The sequence below is a fragment of the Mesoplodon densirostris genome (assembly GCF_025265405.1).
Source record: "Mesoplodon densirostris isolate mMesDen1 chromosome Y unlocalized genomic scaffold, mMesDen1 primary haplotype SUPER_Y_unloc_1, whole genome shotgun sequence".
Taxonomy (NCBI): Eukaryota; Metazoa; Chordata; class Mammalia; order Artiodactyla; family Ziphiidae; genus Mesoplodon; species Mesoplodon densirostris.
This window is the reverse complement of record NW_026778236.1, coordinates 144,420-159,771: the sequence shown is the minus strand read 5'-3', so window position 1 is coordinate 159,771 and position 15,352 is coordinate 144,420. Positions and strand designations below refer to the sequence as shown.

The window sequence follows — 15,352 nt, the reverse complement described above, 5'->3', positions numbered from 1 at the left end:
ATTACATGCTAAAAAGACTGAGAATGGGAACTCAAACACGTATCTGTGTTTACAACAATGGTCATAGCAGTACTACTTACAATAGCCCAAAGCAGAAACAATCAAAGTGTCCACCAACAGATGAATGCATAAGCAAAAATATAATACATACATAAAGTGAAATATTATAGAGCATTAAAAATGAAGGAAATCCTTCAACAAGCTACATGTATGAACCTTGAGATTTTGCTAAATGAAACACAAAAAGACTAATATTGTGTAATTCCACTTATATGAGGTACTGACAAGGCCAATTCACAGAGGCAGGACATATATTAGAGGTAAACAATGGCACAGGTTTGGAAATGGGAGTAAGTTACTACTTAAATAATGTGTTTGGGATGATGAAAAATTTAGGAAATAGAGGTGATGACTGCCCAGCAGTGTAAATGTTTTCAATGTCCCTGAACTGTTCACTTAAAAGTCATTAAAATGTCTAATTTTTTGTTACAAATAACTATACACTTTACCACAATTTAAAAAAATGTAAAAGAAATTAAAAAATCAACAGGGGCATTTTCCAGAGATGAAAACATATTTAGGTTAAGTGAAATATATTAAATACATGTTTCCTAAATATCAAAGTGCTAATGTAGACAAGAAAAAGGTTTCCTTATTTGACTTGAGATAAATTTTGATCAAAATTAATTCATGTCTGCCTAAAAGAATAAGATCAGACTTCTCTCAAAACAACAACAACAACAAAAAATTACTTACTTGCTGGGACAGTGCAACAGTAAGTCAATGATAAATGTCTGCCAGTCCTTTTCTTTACTAAGTGCATCCAGGGCTGTTGGAATTAGAGCAAAACATAATGTCATCACTTCCAATGCTTCACAGCAAACCTGTTCATCTTCCATGTCTGGCCCATTGCTTGTATTGGTGGCCTGTAAAATTATGATGAGGAGTAAATTACCAGTGACACAGTTAGGACAAAGTCACAAACCTTCAAGTTAGTATTTAAAACTTATGTATACTCACTAAAAACCATTTGTCTTCAGTCTCTTCACCTGTAGCTTTTGAGATCCTTTGGAATATATCCCAAAGGGGATTAAAGAAGTATGCTCAGTAAAAGCTAAGAATCACTTCCTTGTTCTTCTGGGTGTAAGTGGTGTACTTCTGCATTAATCATGATTCCTTTCTAAAGAATAACTCTGGCACTGTACTTGGTTCTTTGATTAGTTTTCTTATACAGCGTATCTAAAATGCCATTTTATTAAAAAAGCAACTGGCCTACACAAATGTTGAGAAAGGTTATAGGAGACTTTTCCAACCTAAAATATATTCAAGTTGGTAGCTAATAATTTATAATCTGCCTCCACTTATCAAAAAAAATAAAATCGGGGCTTCCCTGGTGGCGCAGTGGTTGAGAGTCTGCCTGCTGATGCAGGGGACACGGGTTCGTGCCCCGGTCTGGGAACATCCCACATGCCACAGAACAGCTAGGCCGGTGAACCATGGCTGCTGAGCCTGTGCAACCGGAGCCTGTGCTCCGCAACAGGAGAGGCCACAACAGTGAGAGGCCCGTGTACCGTAAAAAAAAATAAAAATAAATAAAAATAAATAAAATCAGTATAATATATGTCTAGAACAGAATAGTCATTCAAATATTCCAAAAAGGGAAGCTCTACAATTCCATTATCCACTCTCCTCTCTTAAATATACAGAAAAGACTATCAAAGACAAGTAAACAGAATAGAAAATCAAAGAGCTAAACAAAGTCTAATTTCTGTAAATAATTTGCTTAATCAAATGAGAAACAGGGATAATACCTAAATGGTGGAAACCGTTGCTGCTTTTGAGTGCTATAAAAGAAGCAAGTAAAGTACTTGGACATCATAATTACACAACTTGAAGAAAGAAGAATAATTAAAGAAAACTGGGAAAAGCAAATTCTTTATGGCATAACTATATTCAACTGAATAAGAGATAAGATTTAGAAAAAAGCTGCCTTACAGTGAGATTTTGAAGTAGTTTATTTTCAAAATAAAATTTTATACATTCTCATCCTAACTACAGAAGTTTATTTTAAACCATTAGATACACAGTGATTGGTCTTTAAAGATGGCAGACAAGATGAAAAATGTAGTCATATACATAATTAACATGTACACAAAAGGAATGCATTTCTGTAATAACTCTTACCATCTCATAAATTTTAGTGATTTCTTCATTTGAGCTAAATACTAGCTCTAATGTCCCACATCCTGATGCCCAGATGATTTTTTGTATAGCTCTAATTTCACAAATATCAGGCATGTATCTTGAAGCCTGAAAGAAAATGAGTAATTAAAGCGCTGACGGAATATTAGAGTCAAGTAATCAGAAAACACAACTTTTTTGTGAAAACAGCAGAATAAATGGTTATAAATAAAGTAACTATGACAGTCTATGCTATCTTTAAGATGCGAAGTAGCCTTGGTCCTGCAGATGCAAACCATTATATATAGGATGCATAAACACCAATCACAGGGAACTATATTCAATATTCTGTGATAAACCCCATAATGGAAAAGAATGAAAAAGAGTATGTATAAATATATGTACAACAATCATTTTGCTGTACAGCAGAAATTAACACATTGTAAACCAGCTATACCTCAATAAAAGTAAAAAATAAATTAATAAAAGAAAAACAAAGTAGCCTTGGTCCCATGTTTTTTGGATCTTAACATCAAGTCATAAACATATAAAGACAGGGCTTCCCTGGTGGCACAGTGGTTAAGAATCTGCCTGCTAATGCAGGGGACACGGGTTTGAGCCCTGGTCCGGGAAGATCCCACATGCCGCAGAGCAACTAAGCTCCCGTGCTACAACTACTGAGCCTGTGCTCCAGAGCCTGTGCGCTACACCTATTGAGTCCATGTGCCACAACTACTTGAGTCCATGTGCCACAACTACTTAAGTCCATGTGCCTAGAGCCCATGCTCTACAACAAGAGAAGCCACCACAATGAGAAGCCCAGGCACCGTAACGAAGAGTAACCCTCACTCACCACAATTAGAGAAAGCCTGCGTGCAGCAACAAAGACCCAATGCAGCCAAAAATAAATTAATTAAACTAAACTAAAAAACAAACAAACCATATACAGACGAAGCAAAATCATGCTTATCAGCTATAGCCACAATGTAGGCTTCAGGTTAAGATCTAATCTGGCTTGAACATTTTTCATAAGAATTTTACAAACACAGAAACCAAATTACCCAGCCATTCCACTCCTATATGTTTACCCAGAAATAAGAAAACATGTGCCAAAGAGGCACTTGTGACTTACTGGTGATTTTCAAAATGGCTCTATTCCAAATAGTAAAAAAAACTAGGAATAACACAAGTGTTCATTAACAGAACATACAGGATGACCATAAAGTGTAATATTACTCAAAACAGATAAAGTATTTACATATAATATAGCACTGATAAATTTCAAAATCATGCGGACTGAAATAATCCAGACACAAAGGAGTATACAATTTTTTTTTAAACTGGATAGAATTTTTATTGGCATTGCCTTGACTCTATAGATCAATTTGGTAACTTATACTTTTACCATATTGTCTTCTATGTTACAGAAGACTCTATGTATTTGTCTTTAATTTCATTTATAATATGATTTATGTAAAATTTAAGAAAATGATTACTACTCTACAGTGACAAAAGCAGAGCAGTAAATACCTCCAGTCAGGAAGAGAAAATTTTGGGGGCTGACAGAGATATCCTGTTTCTTGACTGTACCATTAATTTAAACATTATGTCAAAACTCAGTATATGTTTTATTTTGATCTAGTTTATGCAATATACATTACAGCTCAAAAGGCCTGTTTAAAAGTTTTTTAAAAGTACTTTCTAAAGTACTGATGTTAATATGTAATAGTAAATACAATTTTAGTAAATTTTAGTTAAAATAAGAGAATCTAAAGTGATATTCTCAGAATATTCAACCTCAGATTGTGATATTCATGAGTAAGTAGAGACTGTGTCAAGAGTAATAAAAAATAAGCCAACCAAGATCCCAGAACTTTCAAAGTTTGATACTAACCTCACCAGATATTTGTTGAGCAAGGCGTACTGATACATTTCTAAGCATGCACTCAGATGCTGGGTTAGGAATGCTCTGAAGGGCATTTTGTAGCACCACTGCTTGATCATGAGTAATGTGGTTAATCTGAAAAAAGTTAATTAACCTTTTTACTTGGAGTAAAAAACTTGTACACGACTAAATTTCAAAAATTTGTACACAGCAAAAACCCAACCATATGCTCCTCATCCACCATCACTCTCTGAGGATATCATCCTTCTACTTATCTACTGTAGAATATATGGTGCTTAGCATAAAAAAGCATTTCAGATTGCCAACCTGTAGACTGCCTCTGTTAGTTGCCTTTTAAAAAGTGACAATATTCTTCAACAAACTCCAATTTCACATGAATTCAACTGTTTCTACAACTATGTTCACTTTCACTTGCATGACATAATGACACAGCTCTGAACAAATCTTTTATAGGTCTTTAGTAAAATCCTTTTCCCAGGCCTCCTACTCAGCAAATGACCATGCTTGCTGTGATATGACTAAGGAAACTGGGGGCAGCAGATAAACAGACTTTCAATTTCTTACCATCTAAGCTCTAAAATTATTTCTCTCACTTCCTTCCCTTTCAGTCTTTAAAATGTTTTTTTTTTTTTTTTTTTTTTTCTTTTTGCGGTATGTGGGCCTCTCACTGTTGTGGCCTCTCCCGTTGCGGAGCACAGGCTCCGGACGCGCAGGCCCAGCAGCCATGGCTCACGGGCCCAGCCGCTCCGCGGCATATGGGATCCTCCCAGACCGGGGCACGAACCCGTATCCCCTGCATCGGCAGGCGGACTCGCAACCACTGCGCCACCAGGGAGGCCCTAAAATGTTTTTTGTATTTTGTTCATAAGTACTTTTTTAACTGTGCTCTAAACACACATCACCAAAAATATGCTAAAGTCTCCCTCCTCCTCTGTATATACCTTTCTTTTACAGTCAAGTTTTGGTAAGAAAATCTTTTCAAAAATAGATGTTTTAAAGAATTCAAGAGTTTGCAGAGGTGTTCCTACAGTCTGTAGGTGGACAATGAAGACTGATTAGGTACAAGGTTTCCAGCTCTTCTCTCTTAACTTCAAATGGGACAAGTTTAACATTTTGTTATTTATTATGATGTACATAATAATTATGTAAATCCTTCCATAAGTATTTGAAGGTCTACTTGCCAGGTGCTACTACATGAGATTTCAAATAAAAAGTGAATGTAGCACAGGTGGTGTAAGTACAGTTTCAGAATAAGTACAGTTGCATCTTTACAGAGTTAAACTCTCAGGTCCTTTTTACTATTTGTGCAAAGTTATTTCATCTCTTTAGATCTTAAATTTTCACTTAAAAAACAGGAAGAAATAAAAGTGACTGACCAAATATATTTATATTAATGATTAAATAAGATAAAGTATAATAATTAACATAAAGGAACTCAATATATTCACGATTACTAATTTCCAATGAACTAGCCTAAACACATATAGGAATCATGTACGCTTTTGTTAACATTTCACCTTAAGCAATATGTTATATAATAGATTATCTGTGAAAAGAATAAAAACATGTTTTCAAACTGTTAATTCAATTTTACTAATTATTTAGGGTTTATTTTTTAAATCAAAGGCTTACCGCACTTTTACACTGAAATTGCTCGTTAAGAACACCACTGATATGTTAATTTCCAATTCAACTCAGTAAACTAGGATGAGGATTAAGTATGGTCTACAAGGCAAAAATAACTTTCCTTTCACTTACTGTATTGGCAGAACTAAACATTTTCTATTAAAAACAAACAAGGTCTCAAACTTCATGAAAAAGGAATTAAGTTAAAGAAGTAATAAAAGTATAAATGTGGAAACGATAACATATTACTTGAGTATAAGTAAGTTCTTAAATCCATGAGGAAAAATACCCAGAATTAATTTTCTTCACTAGTTACTGTATTTATCAACTTGTAACCCTCTTCTAAATATTATATGTGGTTATATAATAAACATATTTTAAATGCTAATTTTTCACTTAACTCCTTACTAGAATGTGGGCAACTTGCAATTAGACCCTATTATGTACCTTAGTATCCTTACGGCATTTTCTAAATAGTAAGTCTTAGGGAAAAGGACAAGAAGATACATATAATTGCTTTGTTACTTCATTAAGCCACTATGGAAAGGATCATGACCAGAACCTATCTGTTTTTATGTAAATATGCACAGAAACCACAATATAAAGCAATCAAACTTACAGTGAGGACAGAGCACTATAAATTTCTTCTCTAAAAGTGCTTCTACAAATTTTAACTTTTTAAATGAAATTTTCAAAATTATATAAAAACAGAGACTATAAATAACCTTCAAGTACCCATTATCTAGCTTCAATAATTGTAAACAAAAGGCTAATAAACTTGTTTCACTGAATCCCCAACTCACTAACTCTGCCCACATCACCCCAGAATTATTCTGGAGAAAATCCCAGACATTCTATTTTATTAGAAACGACTTAGCGTAACTCTTATCTTTTTTTAATTTATGTTAATTTTATTTTTTTATTTATTATTTATTATTATTCTTTTTGGCAGCCCCAGTTGCTTGCAGAATCTTAGTTCCCTGACCAGGGACTGAACCTGCATCCTGGCAGTGAAAGTGCTGAGTCCTAAACACTGGACCACCAGGGAATTCCTAATGACTCTTCCTTTAAACAAAATCCACAATACTATTCTCCCACCTAAGATAATTAATAACTCTAACATCAAATATCTAGTAATTATTTAAATTTCCTTGATTAAGAACTAACCCATTTCTGATGGAAAAAAAATCTGTATCCCTAAGCTATTTTATCTTCAGCAGTTTAATAAAACCATCACTTGTAATGTAAATAAACTCAATTGCAGTGAGAATTGGAAGCCACATTCAACCTTTGCATCAAATCTCAGTATATCTTGAAAGCATCCAGTGACTGTGCTTTAAGGATGCTACCAGCATAAACAGAGAGTCTTTGTCAGTCACAGTAGTTACGTTGGTCAGTGGGATGACACGTGGGTGACATGCCAAATACATCTTTTCTTTTATAACCGTCTTTATATATCTTTCAGGTATGAGGCAACAAAAGATTCATGTCAAGTTTTTATGAGACTTAAAACAATTGAAAAGTCAAAAAAGAAAAAAAAGAAAAAAAAGAAAAAAAGGGGGCACTGAAGGGGAATGAAGTATCCTCTGAGGTTAGTGTAATCAGCATATCACATTTACATTTGGGGACTTCCCTGGCAGTCCAGTAGTTAAGACTCTGTGCTTGCACTGCAGGGGTCCCAGGTTCAAACCCTGGTCAGGGAACTAAGATACCACACGCAGCACAGCACAGCCAAAAAAAAAAAATTTTTTTTAATATTTCAACACAAATATAACTTAATAGAGTGAATTGAACTTGTATTCTCTCACTGAAGGGTCTAACTTTAAAAATTAAATATTAACCACAAAACATTTTAAAAAAATGTATTACCGGTGTTATGGGATCTGCACCACCTACAACTGGTTGACAAGCCTCTGCTACAGCTCGAACATGGCCATAGCCTATAGCAGTTAACAAGAGTTTGGCTATTTTAAGACCACTGAAGTAAGCACCCCTTCGTGTCTCCGTATCTGTATTAGGCAGGAAGTTATTTCTTGTTAGCATACTCAGCACAAGGGGTAAGCCACCACTTTTCAAGAAGTGAAGTTGAAAGTCAGAGGAATCATCTGCCAAAAGTGCACCAGCGGGCATTAACAAGGCATAAACTACCTGGAAAAAATAAGTGCGGGGGGACAGAAACTGTATTAAAGATGTTAAAAATAATTTTATAACTTCTATTTCCCTTATCATTGCTAAGAAATTCTTAACTATTTCAAAAGATTATAGACAATCATATCACCATATCATGAAAAATTCTACTTTTGAAAAGGAAAATACCAACCTCTGTTAGGTACAGCACTCGGGAGGCAGAAGGACCAAAGAAAAGTGAATCAAGAGATGGTCCAAGGTTATTTTCTCCAAGTTTTGCCTGGTCCAAACAAACAGCTCTTATTTTTTCTATTGTTGTGCTATCTGCAAAGGAAATAGACACAGACTAAAGTAAAATATTCAATACATTGTTAATATTTCACATATATACTGAAGAGTATTAAACATTAAACATCTATAAATTCAATTAAGTTGAGCTATAAGTTCACATGTTACAAGACATAACCAGACCTGGACTGGTTAGTGATCAAACAGGGCTCTTTAATCATCAACCCAATATATGAAGGGAACACTTTCCTATCCAGACACCTCAAATCAACAGGTTCTCCTTCATCCACTGGAGACAGAAAAAAAAAAAAAAAAAACCACAAACCACAACACTGAAAAGGAATTAGTTCTTCTTGAAACACAAACACAAGCTCCTCCCACCAAGTTCTCAATTATTTGTCTCATATGACATTACAAATAAACTGTTTGAGCTTTACTGAAAATTTTGAGTTTCAAAAGAAGGTACACTTGAAAAAGAAAATGGCAAAAGTAACAATTATTCCTAATGTACACTTAAAATAAGAAAAGCTGTTTATTTTGTTTTGTCATATAAAGATGTGAAGCTTAGAAAAAAAAAACCCACACAGTGAAAGATTACCCTAAAATGATAGTTCCTTCTTAGAAGAAAACTTAGCAGCAAATCCGCATGACCTTAGATAAGGTAATGATCTCTTATATATAATGCCAAAAGAACAAGTGTTAAGAAGAAAAAGAGATAAACTGGACTATAACAAAGGACATTATTTACAGAGTGCAAAGAGAACACACAGAAGAAAATGTTTAAATTATGTGATTTGATAAAGGACTTGTACCTGAATATATCAAGAACATTTACAAAACAATAATAAAGACAAATAACCCAAATGAAAAATAAGCAAAGGCCTTGAACAGACATTTCTCCAAAGATAGGCAAATTGGTAGTAAGCACATCATCAGTAATCAAAGAAATGCAACTCAAAAACATGACAAAATACGACTTCACGTGTTGCTGAAAACGTGGAGAAAATGGAACCCTTATACCTTACTGTAGGAATAGAAAATGTACCATATATTTTACCATGGTAAGAAAACAAAAACAAAAGCAAGGCAAATGACTTTGAGTGATTTTTTGGGGGGACCCATGATGAGCTGATAGATATTAAAAATGCTGCTCAATATTTGTTCAGAATAAGGCAATGTCAAGTTTGCACTGATTAAAGAACTGAAGGAATCAATAGCAGAATAACTGAGGCAGAAGAACGGATAAGTGATCTGGAAGACAGGATGGTGGAATTCACTGCTGCAGAACAGAATAAAGAAAAAAAAATGAAAAGAAATAAACACAGCCTAAGAGACCTCTGGGACAACATTAAATGCAACAACATTCGCATCATTTGGTCCCAGAAATAGAAGAGAAAGGACCGGAGAAAATAGGTGAAGAGATTATAGTTGAAAACTTCCCTAACACGGGAAAGGAAAGAGCAACCCAAGCCCAGGAAGTGCAGAGAGTCCCACACAGGATAAACCCAAGGAGAAGCATGCCAAGACACACAGTAATCAAATTGGCAAAAATTAAAGACAAAGAAAAATTGCTGAAAGCAGCAAGGGAAAAACGACAAAGAACATACAAGGGAACTCCCATAAGGTTAACAGCTGATTTCTCAGCAGAAACTCTACAAGCCAGAAGGGAGTGGCATGATATACTTAAAGTGATGAAAGAGAAGAACCTACAACCAAGATTACTCTACCTGGCAAGGATCTCATTCAGATTCGATGGAGAAATCGAAAGCTTTACAGACAAGCAAAAGCTAAGAGAATTCAGCAACACCAGCTCTACAACAAATACTAAAGGAACTTCTCTAAGTGGGAAACACAAGAGAAGGACCTACAAAAACAAACCCAAAACAATTAAGAAAATGGTAATAGGAACATACATATCGATAATTACCTTAAATGTGAAAGGATTAAATGCTCCAACCAAAAGACACAGGCTTGCTGGTTGGATACAAAACAAGACCCATACATATGCTGTCTACAAAAGACCCACTTCAGACCTGGGGACACATACAGACTGAAATTGAGGGGATGGAAAAACCTATTCCATGCAAATGGAAATCAAAAGAAAGCTGGAGTACCAATACTCCTATTAGATAAACTAGACTATAAAATAAAGAATGTTACAAGAAACAAGGAAGGACATTACATAATGATCAAGGGATCAATACAAGAAGAAGATGTAACAATTATAAATATATATGCACCCAACATAGAAGCACCTCAATACATAAGGCAACTGCTAACAGATATAAAAGAGGAAATTGACAATAACACAATTAATAGTGGGGGACTTTAACACCTCACTTACACCAATTGACATAAATTTAAGAAATCATATCAAGCATCTTTTCTGATCACGCTATGAGATCAGAAATCAACTACAGGGGGCCTCCCTGGTGGCGCAAGTGGTTGAGAGTCCGCCTGCCGATGCAGGGGATACGGGTTCGTGCCCCGGTCTGGGAGGATCCCATATGCCGCGGAGCGGCTGGGCCCGTGAGCCATGGCCGCTGAGCCTGCGCGTCCGGAGCCTGCGCGTCCGGAGCCTGTGCTCCGCAACGGGGGAGGCCACAACAGTGAGAGGCCCGCATACCGCAAAAAAAAAAAAAAAAAAAAAGAAATCAACTACAGGGAAAAAAACGTGAAAAACACAAACACATGGAGGCTAAACAATACATTACTAAATAACCAAGAGATCACTTAAGAAATCAAAAAATACCTACAGACAAATGACAATGAAAACACGATTATCCACAAAACCTATGGGATGTGGCAAAGGCAGTTCTAAGAGGCAAGTTTATAGCTATACTAGCCTACCTCAAGAAACCAGAAAATCTCCAATAAACAATCTAACCTTACACCTAAAGGAATCAGAGAAAGAAGAACAAACAAAACCCAAAGTTAGCAGAAGGAAATGAACAATAAAGGTCAAAGCAGAAATAAATGAAATAGAACCAGAGAAAAGAATAGCAAGGATCAATAAAACTAAAAGCTGGTTCTTTGAGAAGATAAATAAAATTGATAAACCATTAGCCAGACTCATCAAGAAAAACAGAGGACTCAAATCCATAAAATTAGAAATGAAAAAAGAGAAGTTACAACAGACACCATAGAAATACAAAGCATCCTAAGAGACGATTACAAGCAACTCTATGCCAATAAAATGGACAACCTGGAGGAAATGGACAAATTCTTAGAAAGGTACAAACTTCCAAGACTGAAACAGGAAGAAACAGAAAATATGAACACACCAATCACAAGTAATGAAATTGAAACTCTGATTAAAAATCTCTCAACACGGGCCTCCTTGGTGGCGCAGTGGTTGGGAGTCCGCCTGCTGATGCACAGGATACAGGTTCATGCCCCAGTCCGGGAGGATCCCGTATGCCGCGGAGCGGCTGGGCCCGTGAGCCATGGCCGCTGAGCGTGCGCGTCCGGAGCCTGTGCTCCGCAACGGGAGAGACCACAACAGTGAGAGGCCCGCGTACTGCAAAAAAAAAAAACAAACAAAAAAATCTCTCAACAAACAAAGGCCAGGACCAGATGGCTTCACAGGTGAATTCTATCAAACATTTAGAGAAGAGCTAACACCCATCCTTCTCAAACTGTTCCAAAACAATGCAGAGGAAGCAACACTCCCAAACTCATTCTATGAGGCCACCATCACCCTTATACAAAAACCAGACAAATATACTACAAAAAAAGAAAATTACAGGCCAATATCACTGATGAATACAGATGCAAAAACCCTCAACAAAATACTAGCAAACAGAATCCAACAACACATTAAAAGGATCATACAGGAATTAAAGCTCCACAATCAACTTGATGTACCCTCCATCTGTGGAATACATGAATAGACAACGAATCATCCCAAATTGAGGAGCCAGGAGTCAATACTGTGCCTCTGACGTGGGAGAGCCAACTTCAGGACACTGGTCCACAAGAGGCCTCCCAGCTCCACATAATATCAAACGGCGAAAATCTTCCAGAGATCTCCATCTCAACACCAGCACCCAGCTTCACTCAACGACCAGCAAGCTACAGTGCTGGACACCCTATGACAAACAACTAGCAAGACAGGAACACAACACCACCCATTAGCAGAGAGGCTGCCTAAAATCATAAAAAGTCCACAGACACCCCAAAACACACCACCAGACATGGACCTGCCTACCAGAAAGACAAGATCCAGCCTCATCCACCAGAACACAGGCACTAGTCCCCTCCACCAGGAAGCCTACACAACCCACTGAACTAACCTTAGGCACTGGGGACAGACACCAAAAACAACGGGAACTACGAAACTGCAGCCTGCAAAAAGGAGACCCCAAACACAGTAAGATAAGCAAAATGAGAAGACAGAAAAACACACAGCAGGAGAAGGAGCAAGATAAAAAACCCACCAGACTTAACAAATGAAGAGGAAATAGGCAGTTTACATGAAAAAGAATTCAGAATAATGATAGTAAAGATGATCCAAAATCTTGGAAATAGAACAGACAAAATGCAAGAAACCGTTAACAAGGACCTAGAAGACCTAAAGATGAATCAAGCAACGATTAGAAACACAATAAATGAAATGAAAAGTACTCTAGATGGGATCAATAGCAGAATAACTGAGGCAGAAGAATGGATAAGTGACGTGGAATATAAAATAGTGGAAATAACTACTGCAGAGCACAAGAAAGAAAAAAGAATGAGAAGAACTGAGGACAGTCTCAGAGACCTCTGGGACAACATTAAATGCACCAACATTCAAATTATATGGTTTCCAGAAGAAGAAGAGAAAAAGAAAGGGACTGAGAAAATATTTGAAGAGATTATAGTTGAAAACTTCCCTAATATGGGAAAGGAAATAGTTAATCAAGTCCAGGAGACACAGAGGTCCGATAAAGGATAAATCCAAGGAGAAATACGCCAAGACACATATTAATCAAACTGTCAAAAATTAAATACAGGGCCTCCCTGGTGGCGCAGTGGTTGAGAGTCCGCCTGCCGATGCAGGGGATACGGGTTCGTGCCCCGATCTGGGAGGATCCCATATGCCGCGGAGCGGCTGGGCCCGTGAGCCATGGCCGCTGGGCCTGCGCGTCCGGAGCCTGTGCTCCGCAACGGGAGAGGCCACAACAGTGAGAGGCCCGCATACCGCAAAAAGAAAAAAAAGAAAAAAAAATTAAATACAAAGAAAACATATTAAAAGCAGCAAGGGAAAAACAACAAATAACACAAAAGGAAATACCCGTAAGGTTAACAGCTGATCTTTCAGCAGAAACTCTGCAAGCCAGAAGGGACTGGCAGGACATATTTAAAGTGATGAAGGAGAAAAACCTGCAACCAAGATTACTCTACCCAGCAAGGATCTCATTCAGATTTGATGAAGAAATTAAAACCTTTACAGACAAGTAAAAGCTGAGAGAGTTCAGCACCACCAAACCAGCTTTACAACACATGCTAAAAGAACTTCTCTAGGCAAGAAACACAACAGAAGGAAAAGATCTACAATAACGAACCCAAAACAAGAATAAAAATAAAAAGTGCCTGCTTGTGCTCTGGCAACATAACAAGAAGGGCTGGGTGTCAGCTATCTCATCCTCGGAATGGCTCCACAAGTGTTTCATTCTTGAAGTGAAGAAATATTTCAATGAGAAGAATCTGCCATTCAAGGTCCTCCTAACTGGCAATGCTCCCAGTCAACCCTAATCTAATCTCTCCGCTTCATGTGGAAATGATTGATGTTCCTGACTCTACCTCCACTGATCCTGACACTGGTATTATTTTTTTAATTATTTATTTATTTATGACTGCGTTGGGTCTTCGTTGCTGAGCGCACGGGCTTTCTCCAGCTGCAGCGAGTGGGGACTACTCTTTGTTGCGGTGCGCAGGCTTCTCATTATGGTGGCTTCCCTTGTTGTGGAGCACGGGCTTAGTTGCTCTGTGGCATGTGGGATCTTCCCGGACCATGGCTTGAACCTGTGTCCCCTGCACTGGCAGGTGGATTCTTAACCACTGCGCCACCAGGGAAGTCTGTAACATTAGTATTACTGATCTCCTCCCACGTGTCAGAGTCTACAATCTGAATGCATTTCTCCCAACATAGATGATCTTTTTAACATATTATCAGAGGTTTGAGTTACCCTGGTGTTTCACAGCTTAGCAATAGTGCCACACATCTCAGTGTCGCACAACATCAGCACTGTAGGCAACCAAACAGCAATTGTCGTCAACACTGTGACCATCACATGAGGGTTAAAAGAGACAAAACCCACTATTTTGGTGAATGTCAACACAGTGTGTGTGAGTGTGTGTCTGTGTGTGTGTGCGGTGTGTGCGGGGGTGAGTTTATATTTTCTCTTATTGATAATTAAATTTTCTGTACGTACTTCTGTTTTAAATATTCTATGTTATTCAATTATTTTTGTTTCAGGTCACTGAAAGAAAGCAATCTGTGTTTAAAGAAACGTTATGTTATTGTGTTTACTATGTAGTTAGGCCTACAATCTGTATGTACTGAACAAGCACAGACCTTTCTTGACATTATTCACTAAACAAAACAGTATAACAACCGTTCATATAGCATTTACACTGTATTAGGTACTACAAGTAAGGTAGAGATGATTTAAATTTACAGCAGATATATTGTCCAAACTCAAACTACTGTTCCCATAGCACTTTCCAAATTGTGATGTAAGTGCAAAGGAAATCTCCATATTTCAAAATGCAGTTAACTGCGAAATTGAAGAGCTTCCTACCTAGCCTAAAATTTAAAGTGATTAAACTTCAGTGTAATGACATGATAAAAATCAAACATTGAGAAGAATACAGGAAATTCTATGAATGTCTTTTACAAATGCTCAAGGAATAATGACCAGTAGTACCTGTTTGTGGAAAAACCATGTCAAAGATTAAATATAAAATTTATATTTTAGAGATAAGCAATAACAAATGAATATCTGCAACTGATTTGATGATATGGAACACAAACTTTGAACCCCAACAAAATACTATAACGCCCTAAAAAATCCTGTGATTCTCATTAGTAGGGCCATATCATAAAAACTGCACTATATTATCATTTTTATAGTTTGAATTTTGCTAATAAACATTTTTGTGGAAATTTGCTTCCCCTTTCACATAAGTACCTACACAGCATCCTTGATTTTGCCCCTTATCCCACAAAGCCTAATACAT

At 36.9% G+C, this 15,352-nt stretch overlaps 1 protein-coding gene across 6 annotated transcripts in view; it reads right to left on the bottom strand.

The window, feature by feature from the left end:
* Window positions 1-15,352, bottom strand: part of LOC132482954 (probable ubiquitin carboxyl-terminal hydrolase FAF-X) — a 138,583-nt gene that overhangs the window by 55,479 nt on the left and 67,752 nt on the right. For 3 of the 6 annotated variants that reach the window (XM_060088228.1, XM_060088227.1, XM_060088229.1), the window contains exons 22-26: window positions 8,034-8,164; window positions 7,583-7,861; window positions 4,076-4,201; window positions 2,185-2,310; window positions 757-926 (exon numbers count right to left, since the gene is read on the bottom strand). In XM_060088228.1, coding sequence (XP_059944211.1) covers window positions 757-926; window positions 2,185-2,310; window positions 4,076-4,201; window positions 7,583-7,861; window positions 8,034-8,164 — 832 coding nt within the window. The remainder of the gene's footprint in view (window positions 1-756; window positions 927-2,184; window positions 2,311-4,075; window positions 4,202-7,582; window positions 7,862-8,033; window positions 8,165-15,352) is intronic. The other 3 variants (XM_060088230.1, XM_060088231.1, XM_060088232.1) reach the window with 3 other exon arrangements.